The sequence below is a fragment of the Cyclopterus lumpus genome, chromosome 21 (assembly GCF_009769545.1).
Source record: "Cyclopterus lumpus isolate fCycLum1 chromosome 21, fCycLum1.pri, whole genome shotgun sequence".
NCBI classification, from domain to species: domain Eukaryota; kingdom Metazoa; phylum Chordata; class Actinopteri; order Perciformes; family Cyclopteridae; genus Cyclopterus; species Cyclopterus lumpus.
In genome coordinates, this window is record NC_046986.1 from 25,658,932 (window position 1) to 25,679,828 (window position 20,897).

At 42.0% G+C, this 20,897-nt stretch overlaps 1 protein-coding gene across 6 annotated transcripts; it reads right to left on the reverse strand.

Moving 5' to 3' along the window:
* Positions 1–7,694: 7,694 nt before the first annotated feature.
* On the reverse strand, positions 7,695–20,874 carry pknox1.1 (pbx/knotted 1 homeobox 1.1). 6 transcript variants are annotated; one of them, XM_034561100.1, is made up of 11 exons: positions 20,771–20,874; positions 19,353–19,469; positions 17,924–18,054; positions 15,912–16,083; positions 12,492–12,701; positions 12,108–12,258; positions 10,731–10,828; positions 10,420–10,548; positions 10,251–10,327; positions 9,760–9,926; positions 7,695–9,455 (listed from the first exon to the last, which is right to left on the reverse strand). In XM_034561100.1, exons 2-11 carry the CDS (start codon positions 19,401–19,403, stop codon positions 9,274–9,276), a joined length of 1,368 nt encoding a protein of 455 aa, XP_034416991.1. In that variant the 5' UTR covers positions 19,404–19,469; positions 20,771–20,874; the 3' UTR covers positions 7,695–9,273. The 6 variants fall into 6 exon arrangements, with proteins under 6 accessions (XP_034416991.1, XP_034416997.1, XP_034416994.1 ...); XM_034561106.1 differs by having other exon boundaries at positions 12,141–12,258; positions 12,501–12,701; positions 20,771–20,861; XM_034561103.1 differs by having other exon boundaries at positions 12,501–12,701; positions 20,771–20,861.
* Positions 20,875–20,897: the final 23 nt, after the last annotated feature.

Below are 20,897 nucleotides of genomic sequence, written 5' to 3' on the forward strand. Positions count from 1 at the left end.
TCATTTAGGCTGACATATTCTTCATGCCTCAGCCAGGTTTCAGTAAGACACAATAAATCAATGTGATTGTCTGATATTAAATCATTTACTAATACAGCTTTAGATGACAGAGATCTAATATTTAGGAGTCCACATTTAATTCTCTTCTTTTGTTGCACTGTGGCAGTAGTGATGTTAACCTTTATGAGGTTATTTTGTATGACTCCTCTTCTGGTTACTTTTGATTTAATTAATTTAAGTGGCCGTGGGACAGACACAGTCTCTATAGAGTTAAGGTTAAGGGTGGGTAACTGCTCGAATGGAAGTGCAGAGAAGGGTGGAAGACTACAACTCTGCTTCTGCTTCCTGATCTGAACTTTGGGTCATGGATTAAGTCCGCTAATCAACTTCGCCATGTTCGCAGAAATGAGACGTGCTCCATCCCAAGTGGGATGAATGCCGTCTCGACTCATCAGATCAGGCTTTCCCCAGAAAGTCTGCCAGTTATCTATGTAGCCCACATTGTTTGCTGGGCACCACCTGGACAACCAGCGGTTGAATGACGACATGCGGCTATACATGTCATCATTGATCAGATTGGGAAGAGGGCCAGAGAAAACTACGGTGTCCGACATTGTCTTGGCATAAGTACACACCGATTCCACATTAATTTTAGTGACCTCCGACCGCCGCAGTCGGGAGTCATTACCGCCGGCGTGTATAATAATCTTACTGTAACTACGCTCATCTTTAGCCAGCAGTTTTAAACAAGATTCAATGTCGCCCGCTCTGGCCCACGGGATGCATATGACTTTGGTCCCTGGCTTCCCTATCTTCACGTTTCTGACTATGGAGCTACCTATAACCAGAGTGGGTTTCTCAGCGGGTGCGTCGCTGAGTGGGGAAAACTGGTTCGAAACGTGAAGAGGTTGGCGGTGCTCAGTGGGCTTCTGTTTAGACTTAAAACCCCTTCGAACAGTCACCCAGCCATCCGGCTGCTCGGGGGCTGCCAGGGGACAGCTAACAGAGGCTAAAGCTAAAAGGCACATTAACCGAACTGAACGCTTAGGACAGCTCCGGGAAGGATGGAGGTAATTGTCCAGTCATGTTTGTGCCTCTCTAAATTGAGCTTTTAGATCACTGTTGTACTGCAAGTCAATAAGGTCCATTGGCAACATACTTGGGACATCAGCTGAGAAGGAGTCTGCAAACAGCTGGAAAGTTTTATGGCCCGCCTTAAAATCAGTAAAACGCTGATCAAGCTCCTGCAGAAGGTTTTCAATAGCACAGGCATGTTCCTCACCACTGAATCCCGTGCCCCCCTCCACAAGAGATCTGTATGTGAAATGGATGAGATCTATTTTGCAGAAAGCTGAGTTTTCCACAATTTCAGTTTTGTGGTGAAGGCATTTACATTTTCATTAACTGCTGTGATTAGCTAACCAGGGCCCTGGATCTTTAAGGATGTTCAGCTCCTGTGCTATGTCCAGTAGGAATGCAAGATCCATAACCCTTTTTGGATCATCAAATTCCGAAACATCCATTCTGCCATCTTCCATTAATTTCTTTACTTATGCTCTTAACTAAAAAAAAACTCTTCAGGACATTTCCCCTGCTGAGCCAGCATACCTCAGTAAGTGTATGTTGACTACATATGTTGACCTGACAACATTTAAACATTTGATGACAACAGACATGACATGCTCATATTGCAAGCATTTACTGCACAGTCCCTGTTGGTTTATGATGCAGTGCTCTAACTTTCTTTGTATCAGCGCTACTGTAACAGACTGTCTCATGTGTTTTGGTATTGGAGATGATATGTCCCTTCGGGGTTGCCGTAGAGAGGAAAAGTAACTGGACTGGGGGGACAAATAAAATTAAGAGTGAAGCCATGAGCTGAACGACATGTCTGATCTCCCGACTCCGTTTATTAACCGATTATAAGTGAACCTCACACACAAACCCAGAACTCCTCACAACGCTCTGCACTGCATCTGCAAATACCATAATCCTGGGAGATTTAAACATTCATGTCGACACCCCTTCATGCCACTCCGTTGCTTATTTCCTTCAGCTAATGGACTCCCTCAACCTACAACAACATGTTGATGTGCCCACACACTCAAGGGGACACACACTCGACCTGGTCATCACAAACTCCGCCCCCATCACCAACCTACTGGTTTACGATCTTGGTGTGTCTGACCACAAAATAATATCAATGGAGTTGCCCTTCCCTTCTCCCCACACCAAACCCACGCGGCAGATCCATTTCAGAAATCTGAAAAACATTAACATGGATGCCCTGGCTCTGGACCTTACATTTCTCTCCTCTGGCTCTACTGAATTCCTCTCTGGCACTGACTTAGTGGATTCCTACAACCAGTCCCTGAGCAGTCTTCTGGACCTTCACGCCCCCATAAAATCCAGGTCAGTCTCCTTCTTGCACTCAGCACCCTGGTACACCTGCGAGCTGCACAAAATGAAGGCTGCTGGGCGTGTCATCGAGCGGCGGCTCAAGGCTTCTGGACTGACATTTCTCAAACAGGCATATAGAGAGCACAGGAAGGCCTATGCAGAAGCTCTGAGAAATGCACAGTCCAAGTTTTATTCCACCATTATCAACAACAGCCCCGGTAACTCTTAACAACTTTTCTCTACTGTAAATCATCTTCTCAAACCGCCTTCACTTGTCCATCCTGAGGCCACTGAGGATAGGTGCAATATGCACATCACTTTTTTCCGACAAAAAGTTGAAAACATCCGCTCACACCTCTCCGCCACTGCTGTCCTGCCTCTCACAACCACCGACCCACCATCTGAGTTTGTCCAGCCTCTTTGCTCCTTCTCCATTGTCACACAGGAGGAAGTGGAGGATATGATCAAAAACACAAAGCCAACCACCTGTGCTCTGGACCCTTTCCCATCAGCTCTGCTAAAGACAAACGCATCTGCCATCTCTCCATTAATCACCAAGATCATAAACCACTCCCTCCTGGCCTGCCATATCCCATCTGCGTTAAAAACTGCTGTCATCAGACCACTACTAAAACAAACCACCCTGGATCCAGAAGTTTTCTCCAACTATAGGCCCATTTCAAATCTTCCATTTCTGTCCAAAGTTCTGGAAAAAACAGTTGCAGCACAACTTCACGATCACCTCAAAGACAATAACCTTTTTGAGAAGTTTCAGTCTGGTTTCCACCCTGGCCATAGCACTGAAACAGACTTCAGGTCACCAATGACCTCATGATGGCAGCAGATACCGGTTCCCCATCTCTACTCATCCTCCTGGACCTAACAGCTGCTTTTGATACAGTTGACCACAACATCCTCCTTCACCGTCTGAAATACACCATTGGACTCTCTGATAAAATACATAACTGGTTCACCTCATATCTGTCCGACAGAATGGAATACGTTACCCTGGGCAAAGCAAAATCACACACCCACAAGGTCACCTGCGGTGTCCCTCAGGGCTCAGTGCTGGGCCCCACTCTTTTCACCCTCTATCTGCTTCCCCTGGGTAATATAATCAGCAGGCATGGGGTATCCTATCACTGCTACGCTGATGACACACAGCTCTATATGAGGACAACCCCCAATGTTCTTGTTTGAACTTTCTGCTCTGTAGCACTTTGAGATTACTAAATATAAAGTGCAATACAAATAGAATTTATTATTATTATTATTATTATTATATATATACACATATATATATATATATATACATGTATATGTATGTATGTATATGTATGTATATAAATATGTATGTATGTATATACATGTGTATATGTGTATATATATATATATATATATATATATATATATATATATATATATATATATATATATATATATATATATATATACATACCAAGCTCCTCAATCTGATCAATGATGACATGTATAGCCGCATGTCGTCATTCAACTGCTGGTTGTCCAGGTGGTGCCCAGCAAACAATGTGGGCTACATAGATAACTGGCAGACTTTCTGGAAAAAGCCTGATCTGATGAGTCAAGACGGCATTCATCCCACTTGGGATGGAGCGCGTCTCATTTCTGCGAACATGGCGAAGTTGATTAGCGGACTTAATCCATGACCCGGAGTTCAGATCAGGAAGCAGAAGCAGAGTTGTAGTCTTCCATCCTTCTCTGCACTTCCATTCGAGCAGTTACCCACCCTTAACCTTAACTCTATAGAGACTGTGTCTGTCCCACGGCCACTTAAATTAATTAAATCAAAAGTAACCAGAAGAGGAGTCATACAAAATAACCTCATAAAGGTTAACATCACTTTTGCAACAGTGCAACAAAACAGGATAATTAAATGTGGACTCCTAAATATTAGATCTCTGTCATCTAAAGCTGTATTAGTAAATGATTTAATATCAGACAATCATATTGATTTATTGTGTCTTACTGAAACCTCATTGTTGGACTTGATTGGCTTCTGTCAGAGAGTACAGAAACCCACTCACTGCTTTGGCCACACCCTCGACCTTGTTCTTGCATATGGCATTGACATTGAGCATTTGGAGGTCTTCCCACAGAACCCTCTTCTGTCAGACCATTACCTCATAACTTTTGAGTTCATACTCCCGGAGTATACACCGTTAGTCAAAAGTTTCTACACCAGATGTCTAACTGACAGTGCTGTAGCTAAATTTAAAGAAACAATTCCTTCTGCATTTGATTCAATACCACGTCTCAATGTGACGGAGGACTCCTGTGCTAACTTTAGTCCGTCCCAGATTGATCATATTGTTGATAGTGCTCCAGGCTCACTGAGAATGACACTAGACTCGATAGCCCCACTTAAGAAAAAGACAGTGAGGCAAAGGAGGTTTGCTCCCTGGTATAACCCTCAGACCCGCGACCTAAAGCAAACTTCACGAAAGCTCGAAAGCATACGGCGTTCCACCAATCTGGAAGAATCACGCTTAGTTTGGCGAGATAGTCTTAAAACATATAAAAAGGCTCTCCGTAATGCCAGAGCAGCCTATTACTCATCAGTAATAGAGAAAAATAAGAACAACCCCAGGGTTCTCTTTAGCACTGTAGCCAGGCTGACAGAGAGTCACAGCTCTGTGGAGCCGTGTATTCCTATAGACCTCAGTAGTAATGACTTCATGAACTTCTTCAATGAAAAGAATGTAACTATTAGACCAGCTCGCTAAAATTCAAGAATGTCTTAAAGACATAAAAACATGGATGACCTGCAACTTCCTGATGTTAAACTCAGACAAAACTGAAGTTATTTTATTCGGCCCTGAACACCTCAGAGATCAATTATCTGGTGATGTGGTTTCTGTAGATGGCATTGCCCTGGCAACACGTTTGTTACTTCCAGACTAGATTACTGCAACTCCTTATTATCAGGCTGCTCTAATAAGTCTCTTAAGTCCCTCCAGTTGATCCAGAATGCTGCAGCTCGTGTACTCACAAAAACTAAGAAAAGAGATCACATGACTCCTGTATTAGCTGCTCTGCACTGGCTCCCTGTAAAATCAAGAATCACATTTAAAATTCTTCTCCTCACCTACAAAGCCTTGATTGGTGATGCACCATCATATCTTAAAGAGCTTGTAGTACCATATTGCCCCACTAGAGAGCTGCGCTCACTAAATGCGGGGCTACTTGTGGTTCCTAGAGTCCTAAAAAGTAGGATGGGAGCAAGAGCCTTTAGTTATCAAGCTCCTCTTTTATGGAACCAGCTTCCACTTTCAGTCCGGGAGGCAGACACAGTCACCTCATTTAAGAATAGACTTAAGACTTTCCTGTGTGATAGTGCTTATAGTTAGGGCTGAATCAGGTTTGCCCTGGTCCAGCCCCTTGATGCCGCTATAGGCTTATAGGCTGCTGGGGGATGTTTTAGGATACACTGAGCACCTATCTGCTCGTCTCTCTCTCCTTATGGATGAATTTTAATCTCTCCTTATTAACTCTGCTTCCTCCCCGGAGTCGTTGTGACTTCACGTCTCGTTGTGACTTCACGTCCAATGGACCATTGGACCTGGAGGTGTCTGATGCCTGGTGAGCCGGCCTCCTGCGTTGGCCCTGCTGATGCGCCCCGCCCCCTCTCCTCTCTACCTCCTTCTGTTTCATGGATTGGAGCTCCATTCATACATTGTCATATTCATGTAATGTGTTTATGTAACTTTGTAAATGCTGTTCATTCTGTACACATGACATCTATTGCTTTTGTCCATCCGGGGAGAGGGATCCTCCTCTGTTGCTCTCCTGAAGGTTTCTTCCCCTTTTTCCCTGTGAAAGGTTATTTTTGGGGAGTTTTTCCTGATCCGATGTGAGGTCCTGGGACAGGGATGTCGTATGTGTACAGATTGTAAAGCCCTCTGAGGCAAATTTGTAATTTGTGATATTGGGCTATACAAAATAAACTGAATTATATACTGTATTACATACATATACATATATATTACATACCTAATAATTGTATTATTGTGAAGCAATTTGTAATGTGAATGGTATATGCTTTGCACTTCCAGTCAGCTTCTTCCCTCTGTGGCAGTTCAGAAGACACTGTTTCAAACTGTTTTTCTTTTGCATAGTGTGGTTTATAACGGCACAACCTGGCATAGTTTATGGCTTTTATACAGCGATTCGTAAAAAAACTTGCTAAACATAACTTCACCAGCGTAAATTTTGTTTACTGCCAATCCCGTGAATCTGCGATGTATAAATTAGAGTCATAATTCTCACGGTACCTACGCTTCCTGAAGACAACGTAGTTGAGGCAGGTCCTCAGCCTTCTCTGTTATGCTGTCTCTCATGATACCACGCCCCTGTAGTTGAAATGATCAAAACTATTGGCCTGGATTTGGCTCCATACAGATACAGGAGAACATTCCTGCCAACTGCCATTAGACTTCATAATATATCACCTCTGGCCAGATCCTCCTCAAATTGAACATCACTAAACCTTCCACCGTGTTCACTGTACATACACATTGTATACACCTTACACTTTTCATTTTCTTTATTATTTGATTGCATTGTATATATTGTGCATTTTTTCATACTTAATATTTTATGTTTACTCTGTAACCTTGTTTGCTGCAGCTACATCCAAATTTCCCAGTGGGGATGAATAAAGTATCTATCTAATCAACGATCCTGAGCCGAGTTTGCATCAGCCATGTACAGGTTTCCACTGAGATCTCCACATTGTACTCTACTGAAGGGTTAGGTTTAGTTCCACTCTTCCCTGAATTTTCACAGTGAAACTTTCTGCTAAAGTAACAGAGCTCAACAGTGCTGACGCGATAACGCTTTCACAAGGACTTTGTTTGAAAAATGTCTTGCAAAATGCAAATTAGTACCATATAAAATACTCAGAATTAGACTGCTTTGAGCAATGTATTACTTAACATCTATCTGAAGTCTGACTGCTCAGGTCTACTTCATCCAAGTCTAGGTTTGTAAAACCTGTCCATGGTAGTGTGAATATTGGCTTACTGAATACAACCCTCCACGTCTATGTAATTGTCCATTTCTGCATTGTCTTTCAGAGAGAAGAGGCTCACAATTCTCCGACGCTGAGCACACACAACTGAAGAAACTAGTTACTTCTTAGGATTTGGCATTAGATGTTTTCACATGACAAAACTATAGAGATAAACTATCACACCAGTCAGATCCTCACAAATAATTGTGAGGGAGCAATTCTGTCAGGGCAAAGAGACACAGCAGAGAGTTAGGCATCATTTATTCCAAAATAGAAAGCTCTAAAGGCAAATCAGACAAGAGAAACGTGAACAACGCTTAATAAAAAGCAAGACAGATGCAAGTGGGGATGGAGAGCTCAGCGAGGGCTTCATGAAATTAACCATTTCAACTCAACTTTACAAAAGAGATTTGAACCAGATTTCTGCACCTATTGACAGACAATTGTTGTAAAGTACAATATTAAACAAGAGGCACCCCAATTTGTGAAGTAATATCAACATATTGATAAAGAGATTTTAATCTGTCACGACATTTCGTGGCAGGGAGACCAACAGAGGCTGCAGTCCCAGTCCTTCAGGCAGGCAATGAACAAGGAACTATCCAACTGCTCTTTGTTGTAATGTAGTAGAATGTTTGTGTAGATAAATAAAAGTTTGACACGTGCAAAAAGTCCACTGCTTCTTTGTTGATGGATTTGTAATATGTAATATTTCACTGGTTACTCAGACCCTTGTGATTGTGTGATTAGCATAGTGTTCTGGATTGTGCATTTGAGAAATACGCCATTACTGTAAAATTATTAAAAGAGTGATGCATGGTATACACTGAGGGTAAAACTGGGGTTCTATTTAAAGAAATAGGAGAACTGCAATGTTTCAGTTCACAAAGTAAATTTAATAATGATGCTTTACAGAACCAAGCAAGTGTTCTGTAGTTTAGTGTCCTTTTGACCAATTTCAAAAAGTGTCAGACTTTCTTTTTGTGCTTCTTGGAAAGAATTCTTTAAAAAAAGAACACAGGTAAGGCCTTGATGTTATTGTACATTTAAAACCAATTGAAATAGCAATTTTCATCAGCATTCAATTCATTTTTCTGTTTCTTAGAAAACTTCAAAGAACCCTGGAAAACAGGGTCACTAGCTTTAATTATGAATCTGTACATAAATATTCCTTACAAAACAGGAGAACACAAAAATGAAAGAAAAAAAACACTAATTTCAAACATTTGTATATAAAAATAAGCATCTCCTTTTTTTTCTCAATCTCTCACCTTGGGCTCTGTTGGCCTGTGTGGGAGCCGTGGAGTCAGTCGCAAGAGTGTGCACATCTACTCAAAACACAAGCATGCAAAAAGACAAACCCTTACAGATACAACTTTAAACTGTTGGCATCCAAAACGAGAATTCAACTGGGGAGGGAGAAAAGGGGCAGAGAAAATAAATCAGAAATCAGTCATTTCACGGAGCATACAAACTTGCTTCGAGTGTTTTTAACACTTCTTTTTTCTTCCGTTTGTTTGATTTAATCTGGTTGAGTTTAAATATACAAAAAAAGTGCACTCACATCCATCAACTAAATAATTAAAAAATTGTTTCTGAAATGAAACTCCTGATGTTCACACGCACAGCATAAACCGCGTTCAGCAGGGTGGAGGGTTGGAAGAGTGCAGGACCGTTCTGTCCTGTAGTTTTGTGCTCTATGTAAACCTAATGTGTGTGTGTCTGTGTTTGTATTATGATCCATAGTGTGTTTGAGAACACACACGGCACCTGACGGCCTATTTATGCTTGTCTTATATGTAGAGAGTAAGGGAGTGTGTCCTCTACTGCAATGAGTCGCTGTTGTCCAGGCCCAGCCCGGCCATGTCCGTGTCATCGTCCTCGTCCCCGCTGTCCCCCGACTCGTCTTCACTGTGGCCTCCCAGCATCACCTGCTGTACTGCCAGTGTGGCGCCGTCTGATGTCAGGCTCTGCAGACCCTCCATGTTCATCGTCACCATTGTGCCTGAGAACGACAGGAAAGAATTACTGAGTAAAAGCGTATTCCTATACATGGGAAGTAATAAAAACTACTCAAATATAGAATTACCACCAGGCCTCCGCCAACCCATCAAGTTAGTTTATATCGATGACAGTTCACAGTCATGGTATAAGTTTTATGAGTTTATCCTTTGGTGTGTGACAGACATACATACATACATACATAAACCGTGGATCAATCCCTTCATTTTGGCCATGGTTGATAACCCCCGCCCAACACATTTTGAGTTTCTCTTTAACTTGAATACAAACTAAACACTGCTGCGTACCATCGGGCATGGTCAATTGCTGCTGGGTGCCTCCCCCAGTGGCGATGGAGTCAGGCCAGAAGCGCTGCAAGGGCCGGTTTTGAGGTGTCTTCTTCTTGGCTTTTGGTGTCTCAGAGGAGCTGGCGTCCAACATGGGCTGTAGGATCCGCCTCCGTGCATTTATAAACCTGTAGACCCAAGACAACAGAAATCTGTGACGGTACTGACTGGAATGTGTGCTTTATAGTTTCTGGCAGATGTTCTGTCCTGATATGATGAAATCATCTCCCACTAAAATTCAACAGTTCAATCTGGGGATGAAGAAATTGTTAATCACTGACTTTAGAGCCAGCTGGTTACGCATCTCTTCTGGCGTGTGGGCAGCCAATCAGCTGACTGACCAATTAGTTTTCCATAGTGGGTAGAAAAGAGTGTCTTGACATACACCCCTGAAATGAACTTGGGATGGTGCATATTAACAGTACTCATTTATCTTTGTTGGCCAAACTCACCAGTTGTTGACCTGCAGAAGTGTCAGGTTTGTCTGAGTGGCAATCTGTTTCTTTTCATCTTCTGTTGGATATGGGTGCTACAGGAGAGGGCGGGGGAGGACATGCTTGAGTGGTTTTGTTCAGGGTTGAAGAGTTAGACAAGCAATAAATTTGATGCACACAGACTTACGCCAATGTGCTGGAACAGCCACGAGCGCATGACATTAGTGGCGTGTTTGGGTAGAACACCGCGTTTGTTTTTGGTCGAGTTGTCGTCGTGATTAAAGAGATTCAGGTCCTGGTGAAACTGCAGCTGGAGCTGAGTAGACAGACATTCATTCAGACACCTTTCTGTTTCTTCATGTCACCAACAACACCTGGTTCTGCTCAAATGACACAATGTGAATTTGGATATCAATTTTAACTTTGAACCAATTGCCAAAAGTTTGCCATTTTAGGATATGGAATATACAGTATCACAGTCAAAGACAGATGAACAACCTGATTGTTTTGGACGCGTATTGTCCCTGGAGATAGAGCCTGCGTTACCACCTGGCCCTGTGGAGTGACAACTGTAACAGGCTGGTACACCGTGCCACCTAGAAATAAAACACAATAGTTCATGATTCCACTGCCACTCACAGTTGGGGAAAACTGGTTACGGGACACAGGATAATTTCAGTTGGGCAATATGGGGATGCAGAATGTCTGATTATACATAGAATAGCCTGGTTTCACCCAAATAAAGCATGATCTATAGCCTATTTTGGTATAAATAACAGACTATTGTTAGTAAAAATGTAACTGAATTAATTGAAATGCTTTCAATCAATCTCCTTAATGTGCGTGACTAAATTACCATGTAGATGAAGTTGCCCAATCCAAATGTGCAAGACCATTGGAGCATCATCTAGCAATAGCCTCAGAAAGACTAAATGACAGCATACGGCTATGGTTTCAAAGTTAATGAATACATATTTTACTCAGCGCACCCACACAAGATAGTGTTGAATAAATGGAGTCACATGCATCTTGGCCGATCATTTTGTAATTTTTCAATAGACACAGACTGCATATAAGAAGTCAACGTCACTGTGGTGTCACCCAGCCTGGGAGTTTTTTTGCAAGAGGGTTGTGTTAAATATAACTCAATGCTGAAAGTTGAAAGACGAAACATGGACAACTCCCCGACCAGACAGCAGCATGCTAGAGACCTGTCAATCACCTTGTAGCCCCACCCTAAAGGCATACCCTGCTTTATGGTCTGTTTAACTCAAAATGGACCATCATTTACTAAATGAACATCATGCTGTATTGAAGAAGCCTTGAAACTAGAGATTGAGTAGAGTCATTTTATATAGACATCTATACAACCAGAGGTGGTCAGTAAAAAGAATGCAGCTTTAACACATGTAGCATATACTTCTATATAACCAGGAGACGTCCCTGGTGGTCGGTAGAGAGAATGCAGCATATACTTCTATACAACCAGGAGCCCCCCCCTGGTGGTCACTAAAGAGAATGCAGCTTTAACACATGAAGCATAGACTTCTATACAACCAGAGGAGTTGCCCCCTGGTGGTCGCTAGAGAGAATTCAGCTTTAACATATGAAGCATAGACTTCTATACAACCAGAGGAGATTTTAGAGAGAAGTTAAAGGCACTTCCACAGTGGCTTCACTTTTAAAATGTGAGGTTGATGCCTGATAAGACAGACAAAGATTTAAAGGTTGAGCATCAATGAACATAAAATAAACGAGATGTAAGGATAGGCAGGACGTTTGACTATGGAATGTCTTAGTCGGGCCCACCCCACAGATCAAAGTGTCCCACTTGTACATGACAACATCTGAGCTGCAATCAGAACAGTATAGTACCTGGGGGAGGGGTTGTATGCCATGGTGACATACCTGCAACCACCTGGGTGGGGTTGACTGCTGTCACGGTAACGTTCCCTTGCTGCAGAGCTGACGCTGGCACCACAATTTGACCCTGAGGACTGATGGTCCCCGAGATGGAGCTTGGGGTCTGCATAACAGAGCAGCAATACAGAATGGGCCAATCAAGTGTGTGTTGATGGCTCATACTTTAAAGCACATTGATATTGAACTTGAGAAAATACCAAGTAGCAGCTTAGAGGAATGTAATGGGTTGAACCGCAAAACAACATAGTCCATGACAGGTATGACAATTTCACTGCAAAAGGCACCAATAGATTCAAGTATTTGTGTGTTTAGTGGTGATAAGTGCAGTCCACCTACAGTCCATACCGGAGTCTTGGTGGGGGAAAAACCCTGAACCTGGCCTTGTACGGGAGAGTACGGGCTCCCTGGATCTCCACTCAGCAGAGTCTCGCTGTTCATCTTGGTCTTGAGACAGGCGATGTAGCGGCTGCAGAAGTCCTTACACAGGTCACTCACCTTCTCAAGCTCCAGCAGGTGGATTCGGAGCACCTGGATGGCTTTCACCATCTAGAGGTCAGAAGATACAAAAATAAAAAAAAGTTTACCTAAGGACATGTCAACATTGACTAATGGAGCCGGGGATCGAACCACCTCTGATTGAAGGACAGCCCTGTTCTACCACCGACTCCACCACGCTGATGAAAGTTGTGCAACGGATAAAAAAAAACTCTTGCATCGCGGTTTTGAGTCACGAATCGGATCAGCACAATAGAAGAAAAAAAAAAAGGGAACATTTTTTTCTGCCGATAACAATTGCCAATTATTCATGTGATAGCAGCAGGTCTACAAGACATGTTTTTTTTCACCACTGTCCTTAAAATCATTTCAACTCTAAATGTTGACTTTTAGGCTCTGCTCTATCACCTTTCTCATCCTACCTCAACGACCACACTTACAGGGTAGCCTGAAGAGGATCTGTGTCTGAACCTTGTCCTCTCACTACTGGGGTCCCTCAAGGCTCTATCATGGGTCCTCTCTCTGTACACCAACTCTCTCGGCTCCGTCATTCGCTCACATGGCTTTTCCAACTACAACTGATCCTCTCGTTTCCCCAATCTGAAACACAGGTAGCAGCACGAATCTCTGCATATCTGACTGATATTTCTCAGTGGATGTCCGCACACCACCTGAAAATTAACCCTGACAAGTGAAGTACTTTTCCTTCCAGAGAAAGGACCAATAGTCATTACCTTTGACAACTCCTGTGTTAGCCCTAACACCCGACTACCAGGAACTAGTCAATTGTACCTGACTGCCAACATTACTGCAACAACACATTCCTGTAGGTACATGCTAAACATCAGGAGAATACATCCCCTTCTCACTCAGAAGGCGGCACAGGTTCTGGTCCAGGCTCTGGTCATCTCACGCATAGATTACTGTAACTCCCTACTGGCAGGTCTACCTGCTAGAGTCATCCGACCTCTGCAGCTGCCAGAATGAAGCAGCTTAACTGGTCTTTAACCTAAATTAACCCCAACTCCTGCTCCCTTCACTGGTTACCGGTGGCTGCCCGCATCTGCTTCAAAACATTGCTACATGCGTACCGTGCAGCAAACAGATCGGGTACCGTCTACAACCATGACATGGTCAAACCTTACACCCCAGAACGTTCACTCTGCTTGGCACTTTGAGTGGTCGGAAGACTAGAAAAGCAAGTACAGGTCCATTTACCAATCAGCTTGTAGCAGTCACGAATGTTTGCTGTCCTGGCTCCTAAATTGTGAAATGAGCTCAGGACAGCAGAACATTTTTACATCTTCTGCCCCAAACTAAAAACACATCATTTCCGACTATCTTGAATACAATTTTTTCATAGCACTTAAAGGGCATTTACTTATAGCTCTTTGTAGTTTGGCTTTCTTGAATACATTTTACTTTCTTTGAATTGGTACTCTCATGGTTGAATGCACTTATTGTAAGTCGCTTTGGATAAAAGCGTCAGCTAAATTAAATGTATTAGAAGTTGCTGTTAGGAAGTTAACAGCTCATAATTCCCTCTCTAATATCTATTTGTTGTTGTTTTTTGTTGTTGTTGTTTTGTTGATGAATGAGAAGGGCGTACAGATCACAAATCAACTACGGTCAGTAACTCTAACACCACCAAGTGTTTATTTTCTTATTTTATTTATTTATTTTCTTTCTGATGAGTTTGGTTTTACTTAGTTATGCGATGCTGTAAAAAAGGATGGGTGTGAGAATGGGAGAGAAAGAAGAATTCTGGAGTGAGCCAAATTAACTGGTGGAGACTGCACCCAAGGAGGAAAGAGTGGTGATGGGAAGGTATGGTGTCAAGAAGAGGAATGGTGGACAGATGGTGGGGGATTTTGTAAAAAGGATGGAACTGGCTGTGGTGAATATGTATTTCAAGAAGAGGGAGGTGCACAGTATAAGAGTAAAGGAAGGTGCACACAGACTAGACCTGAAAGAGATTGAAGACTGGAAGGTGGTCACAGGAGAGTACTAGGCGTCAGATTGTGAGCAGCAGGATGACTTTGATGATAGGCTTTACTTTGATGAATGAAGATAATGAGAAAATGTTGGACAATGTGGGGATTCTGAATAAGGAAGTGCGGCAGATTAGCAAGGATGAAGTGAGTACAGCTATGAAGAGGATGAAGAGTAGAAGCATGGATATGTTTAGGCGAGATGGCATGAATGAGGAGAGCAGAATGGAGATGTGGTGTATTGATGGAGAGAACAAACATCAGGGGTTTGGATTAATCAGTTCAGTGTCTTTGAGTCAGAGACCTTACTGCGTTTTGCTGACATTCACTGTCATGCTTGTTTCTCTCCTCTGATTTCCATGTTTCACAGAGGGGCGGAGCCAAAACAGGAATCGGCAGTTCGCTAGCTTGTTGCACTCGCTGCTAATATTAGCTGTTCGTTGTCAACAATGTAAGACTGAAGGAAAAAAATGGGCAGGCGGGCTGAAATTCAACCGTGGTGGTGTTCTGTTGGGAGATGCAGTGACTTAAACCAAGTTCAGTATCAGTAAGGAACAGGCTGATTCATGCGTATGAAAATGCCATTGGCATTCAGTGTCCTGTGTAAAAAGATGTTTATAGATGTGGTGAGGGAGGACATGCAGATGCAGGAAACAGATGATCGGCCTCGGCAACCCCTAACTGGAGCAACCAAAGGGACAGTAATTTGACTATCCAGAACAAAAGCTAAAAACACAGTGTAAATACTTTGTTAATTTTGGCTCAGGAACACTGCACTTCAGCAAAGGGAGGTCAGAGGTCATAGTCAGCTACAGCACAGTGCTCCACGTTTCATTTCAAACAGCTAGACTACCCGAGTTAAAACAAAGTCATATTCACCAGCTAAAAGACACCGGTTGTGGCATCTGACCATTGTGAGGAAGTAGGCAGCAACCGCAGTGCAGCTGATTGCATCTCACTGTGCTGTTGAGGTTAAAAGGTCCTTAACTAGTGAGTTGGGGTTCCTCTATTTTGTGTTTCCTTGTGAAATACCTCACATCCCTGTTTTGTTTTTGTCAAATACCTTTACAACTTAACTGTTTTCCAGTCATAAAGGTTGTATTAGCCAGTGATTTGACCCAGCCTGTCAACAGTTGTTTCCTTTTGAGCAGCTTGTGATACCAACTACTGAAATAGTACAGTGTGTAACAGTGATACTGAATCAACAGAAAACTAAAAAGACAAACAAGAACATCAGAATTTCCACCCCTGACATGCAGCGGGATCTCACCAAGTTGTCTAGTTCAGGATCCTCGCTGAAGAAGGGTTTGCCTTCCTTCTCCTGACTGCGGACAAAATTCTCAATGTCCACGTCAAAGCTCGCCGAGGTGATGCAATCAGAGCTCAGCGTGGACTGTTCACACTTCTCAAACAGCAGGGCCAAGAGAGGGAACAGGGGATGCCTGAGAAACGTTCGCCCACATACAAAGAATGAAATTCATCATTTCAATAAACATATCGTACTTTGTCGTTGAGCATGGCTTTCAAAAAAAAAGAAAAAAAAGGTAATAGGTGTATATGAAAACAAATGCTGACAGAAACCCTGAATATCACAATTAAATTAAGGCAAAATGCTTCATTCATGGAACATTTATTACCAGTATGTATGTATGTATGTATGTATATATATATATATATATATATATATATATATATATATATATATATATATAAATAATAATGACATAATGACAGAATACATTAATCACAGTACCAGTGATCACTGTAAGCAGTTTACACTTTTCTTAAAAATATTATTTTTAACTTGGTTTGAGGCTCTGATTTACAAAAGAAAATAGCATTCACAAAAGAAAATACACCATAATAACGAGATCTGGATCTCATACTTATGAACTTGAAGCTCATTAATAAAAGAATAGATATTGTTATTGTGAGATCATGATCTCATTATTATGAGAAAACGTTAAGGCACTCTAGTTTGGTAAAGTTAGAAAGATATTCACAGATTCAAATTTCCTGGAGTGTAACAAACTCTTTAAAGTGCAGCCGGCTGTGAGACGAGTGCAAAATTGAAAAGACATTCAACTAAAAAATTAAATAACTTCATTGTCATGCAGTGCAATGTAACCAAAGTCACTTCTGTCATTAGTGATCTCTTCCTGGTTATAAAACAATGCTAATTTGATTTTGCATAATTTTGGTAAATTTGTATTGGAACAGCATTCCATAACGTCATTACTATTATGCAGTGTAGTGTTACCAAAATCACTTCACACATAATGGTAGAACAAAAAAATGTTAAAACCTTATTACAATAGTCATACATCGCATTTATGAGATCAGGATCTCATAATCTTCAAAATTACGAGATATGGTGTATAAAGTGTTTTTTCTTTCGTACCGTTAGACTGTAAGTGGGCGTTGTGAACATTCACAAAAATGCAAAAAACAGCACCCGTTCACATTTCAAAAGGCAAAGAGCAATATATAGTTAGGGATGCACCGATACAGATATCGGACCAATACTGACTTTAATAGTTAGATTAAATATCGGTTAGGATTCAACCGATCAATTAGCCGATAGAGAAATCCCCAAATATTTTGATAATCGATTAAGCGTTAAAGTTGTTGTTCATAATATCAGAAAACATTTTCAGCCTGACACATGGAGATTTCTGGTTTTTCTGTTTTATATAATTTTAATCTCAATATCTAATAAAACAATTAGTTCTGATATTTTATAGAGCGAACAATAAACAAGTGAAATAATCGGTAGAATTGTAATTTCTGTGAATTTCTGTGTACAATGTATTATTTCAATAATAAATAACAATTCAGATAATATATATTGATGTATTTTTTGTTAAATGTTGTTTAGCACAGGTAGGTGAGCAATGCTAAAGTCAAGCCCAAATGGTGTTTCCTTGCACATATAAGGACTGATTACAGTCTCTTCCAGACAGTGAGGCATACGGCTTATTATTTTTAACACTGCTATCAGATCAGTTCAGTTCAGTTCTAGGAATGAGCCGATACCCAAAGCCCAGGTATGCCTATCAGAACGGAAAGTCAGATCGGTGCATCCTTAAATAAGTCACAAGAATACTCGTAGATGTCATGTGAGGTTTCCTAGTGATAGTTTAGTTTCTGGGCAAGCAGGAAGCACTCAAGTCAGGAATGGGAAAGAGAAGAACACAGATTTCGGAATAGGGGCTGTTGTTCTGATTCTCTCTCCTTAAAACACACACAGACACACACACACACACGCAGCATTAGCTCTACCGATATATGGAGGCTTTGTCCGCGTCCATGGGTGTCTGTGGCTCTGTGGGTATAGGACTGGGCGTCTCCGCCAATGTCCCCTCAATAAACTTCTGCTCGGACTCGCCGTCTACCTTTACCACACCTTGCATCTGCAGAAAAAGAGAACACAAAAGAGTGAGAGAAAGAAAGCAACAGAGTGACCGAAAAATAAAGTGAAAGAAGTGGTGAAGAATGTGACATTAAAACATCATGTGAAGACCAGAGTAGCTTGAGGGTAAGCTTAACACAGAGCCCTGCTTCAATATGAACCATTAGGAAAGTCATGAGGGCATGGTCTCAACATCACTTCAAAAAACTATGCATTTCTCATACAAGATTTAATTGTTTTTTGTTTTTTAAAGAATGAAGATTCTTCACTCCGATCCAAAACAAGGCAGAGAAGATAGGTATTGAAGGTGTCATGAGTTGTTAGTCCCGTTATCAGACACCAGCACCTTTTAATTACCTGATTGAGTTTATTTTTGTAGCACTTAAGTCATTTTCAGGTCAAAAGTACTGAAGGACAGATGCATTACATGAGTATCTGCATTCTTTCATGCAGTCACATTGCTATAAGAGCACACTGTAGCTAAACATCCAGAAAGTGTTGTGTTCCAATCACGATGCAGACCGAAACACTACATATCATGTGGTGATTGCAATTGAGAATATGATCCAGAACCTGTGTGTACATATGTTAGCTAATGTGAGTGGAGCCTCACCACTCAAGGCACATTCATTGATTAGGAGCCAAGTTTCTCCTCCTTTACTTTCACACCGTGCCTGACTACCCAGGGGCATTAATCCCATCCCCAACCATGTGACTGAGAACAATGAATGAGATTGAGCACAAAGTATCTAAAAATAATCACTTGCTTGGTGTGGAAATTTCTCATTAGTCATAGACCCTTCTCAGCTCTAGACACCCCCAAATTTGGCACTTGAATAATTATGTTTTGTAAGCAATTTACATAAGCTCAGACACAGAAATGAGAGGCAGAAAAGGAGCTTTATACAGCAATAGTGTTTCCCAAACATTGATTTATTTATGGTTGCCCGTTACAGACAGCCATGCACGTCTCCAACAGATTACTAAAACTGATCCAATAGCACTATTATTATTATAATAACATTATCATAGGCTGTTTTCTAGTGTTACATGCAGAAAGTGTTTCCCTTTTGTTAAGCAATTCAGGCTGAATTATCCCCACTACACATTACTGGAGGATATGTGAACAAGGAGTGTGCAGCATATTGAAAGTTGGCGCTTGAACCATTTAGGTTTTGTTTTTGCTAGCACTGTTGTGGTTGATTATCATTGTAAAACAAGCAAACAAGTGCAGTTCAGTCAGTTGGAACAGATTGTGTAGGCCTCGAGGTCCAAACCAAACATATCCCTCTCACCCACCTGCTGCTCTCCCTTTGGGTACTTGTCTATGGAAACCGACTGGGCTGCCATCACTGATGTTCACTGCTGATGCTGCAAACACTGGGGCATTATAGAGAGCAGGGACAGATGGCCCACCTACACAATACACAGTATACATTAGACCACCTGGAACAGATGCCTGGAGTGGCATGTTAGGAACAGAAACCTAATAATGGACACACATTTTATATTTATATATATATATATATATATATATATATATATATATAGCACATTAGCCTCGGTGCTAATGCAGAAATAACGAAAAGTTAAAAATGAGTTTCATTAAAAATGTAAATGTTCTGTGCTGATATTCACACACTGGAGTAACGTAGTGGTAACGTGTGTGTTCACAGCTCTACACATGAGGTCAGAATAACGACAGAGTGACGCTCAGTTACAATAATAATAATAATAATAATAATAGGAAGCTCACGGTAGCGTTACCACTGCTACTAACACACCCACCACGATGAGCCTAGCTTAGCCCCGTGCTAGCACACACGGGTTGTGGCGGCAAGGGGAGAGAAAAGTTGAAGAAAGCCAACATTAGCCAGCTAACGCTCCGTCTGCAACAGCAGCGGCACACAAAGTAGTTCTGAGGAGGGAGCCTCGATATGCCATAACATTTAACATTAGCTTGCCTGGAAGGTTATCGCCACATTGGCGTTAGCTCGCGAACCGGATCTATAGTTAATTTAAAGAACAGCCGTTTGGCTGAGCTACTGCTAACGTTTAACAACTGTTCACTTAAAAGTGCTTCTCTTGCTCGAACGGTGAGGCCAAAGGAGACGCGCCATATTTAGAAAGCGGACTCTCCCAAAAACACAAGCTAACCTAGCTAGCCAGGTACAAAAAAGGACCCCACTGCGGATTGATACGAAGCGCGTCGTTTGCCCACATAACAAAACAGCTTCAAGGGATTTAGCATTTTTTACTTAACATTTTCAATGAATATGCATTTATTGTTCGCTGTATACAGTAATTCAACTGCAGTGATATTAAGAAATGTTGACTGCACACCATGCTAGCCCGGTTGCTCCTCAAATCTTTGCGACATCAGTCAATCAATCAAGCGGGGACAGCTGTCCTCTCCTTCCCCTCCCCTCAGCGCAAACGTTACAACTGTCGGGCCTCGTTTCTAGCTCTCGCCCTTTGCCTTTCCACAATCCTCATCTGCCCCCAAAACGCCGACATATTTTTTTTACCCCCCTCCCTCCCTTGTATACAGATTTTTTTATTCTTCCCGTAGCTCTGCCGCTTCTGCTTCCCTTCCAAAAACACCCTCCGCTGCCCTGACTAGGTCCGCGCTCCTCGCCCCGGGGCATTTTTGCGTGCGGCCCAGATTGTTTGATTGATAGGGAACGGAAAAAGAGGGATTTTGAGTGACAGCTTACCTGAGTGCCAATCTTCGTCACACTGACAAGCGGCTGCAGCAATCGGGACCCGCAGTTGTCGCGTTGCGTCATCGCGTAAGGGCACGCAGGGTCGCTTGGTTCATGAATATGTATAAGGTGGGCGGAG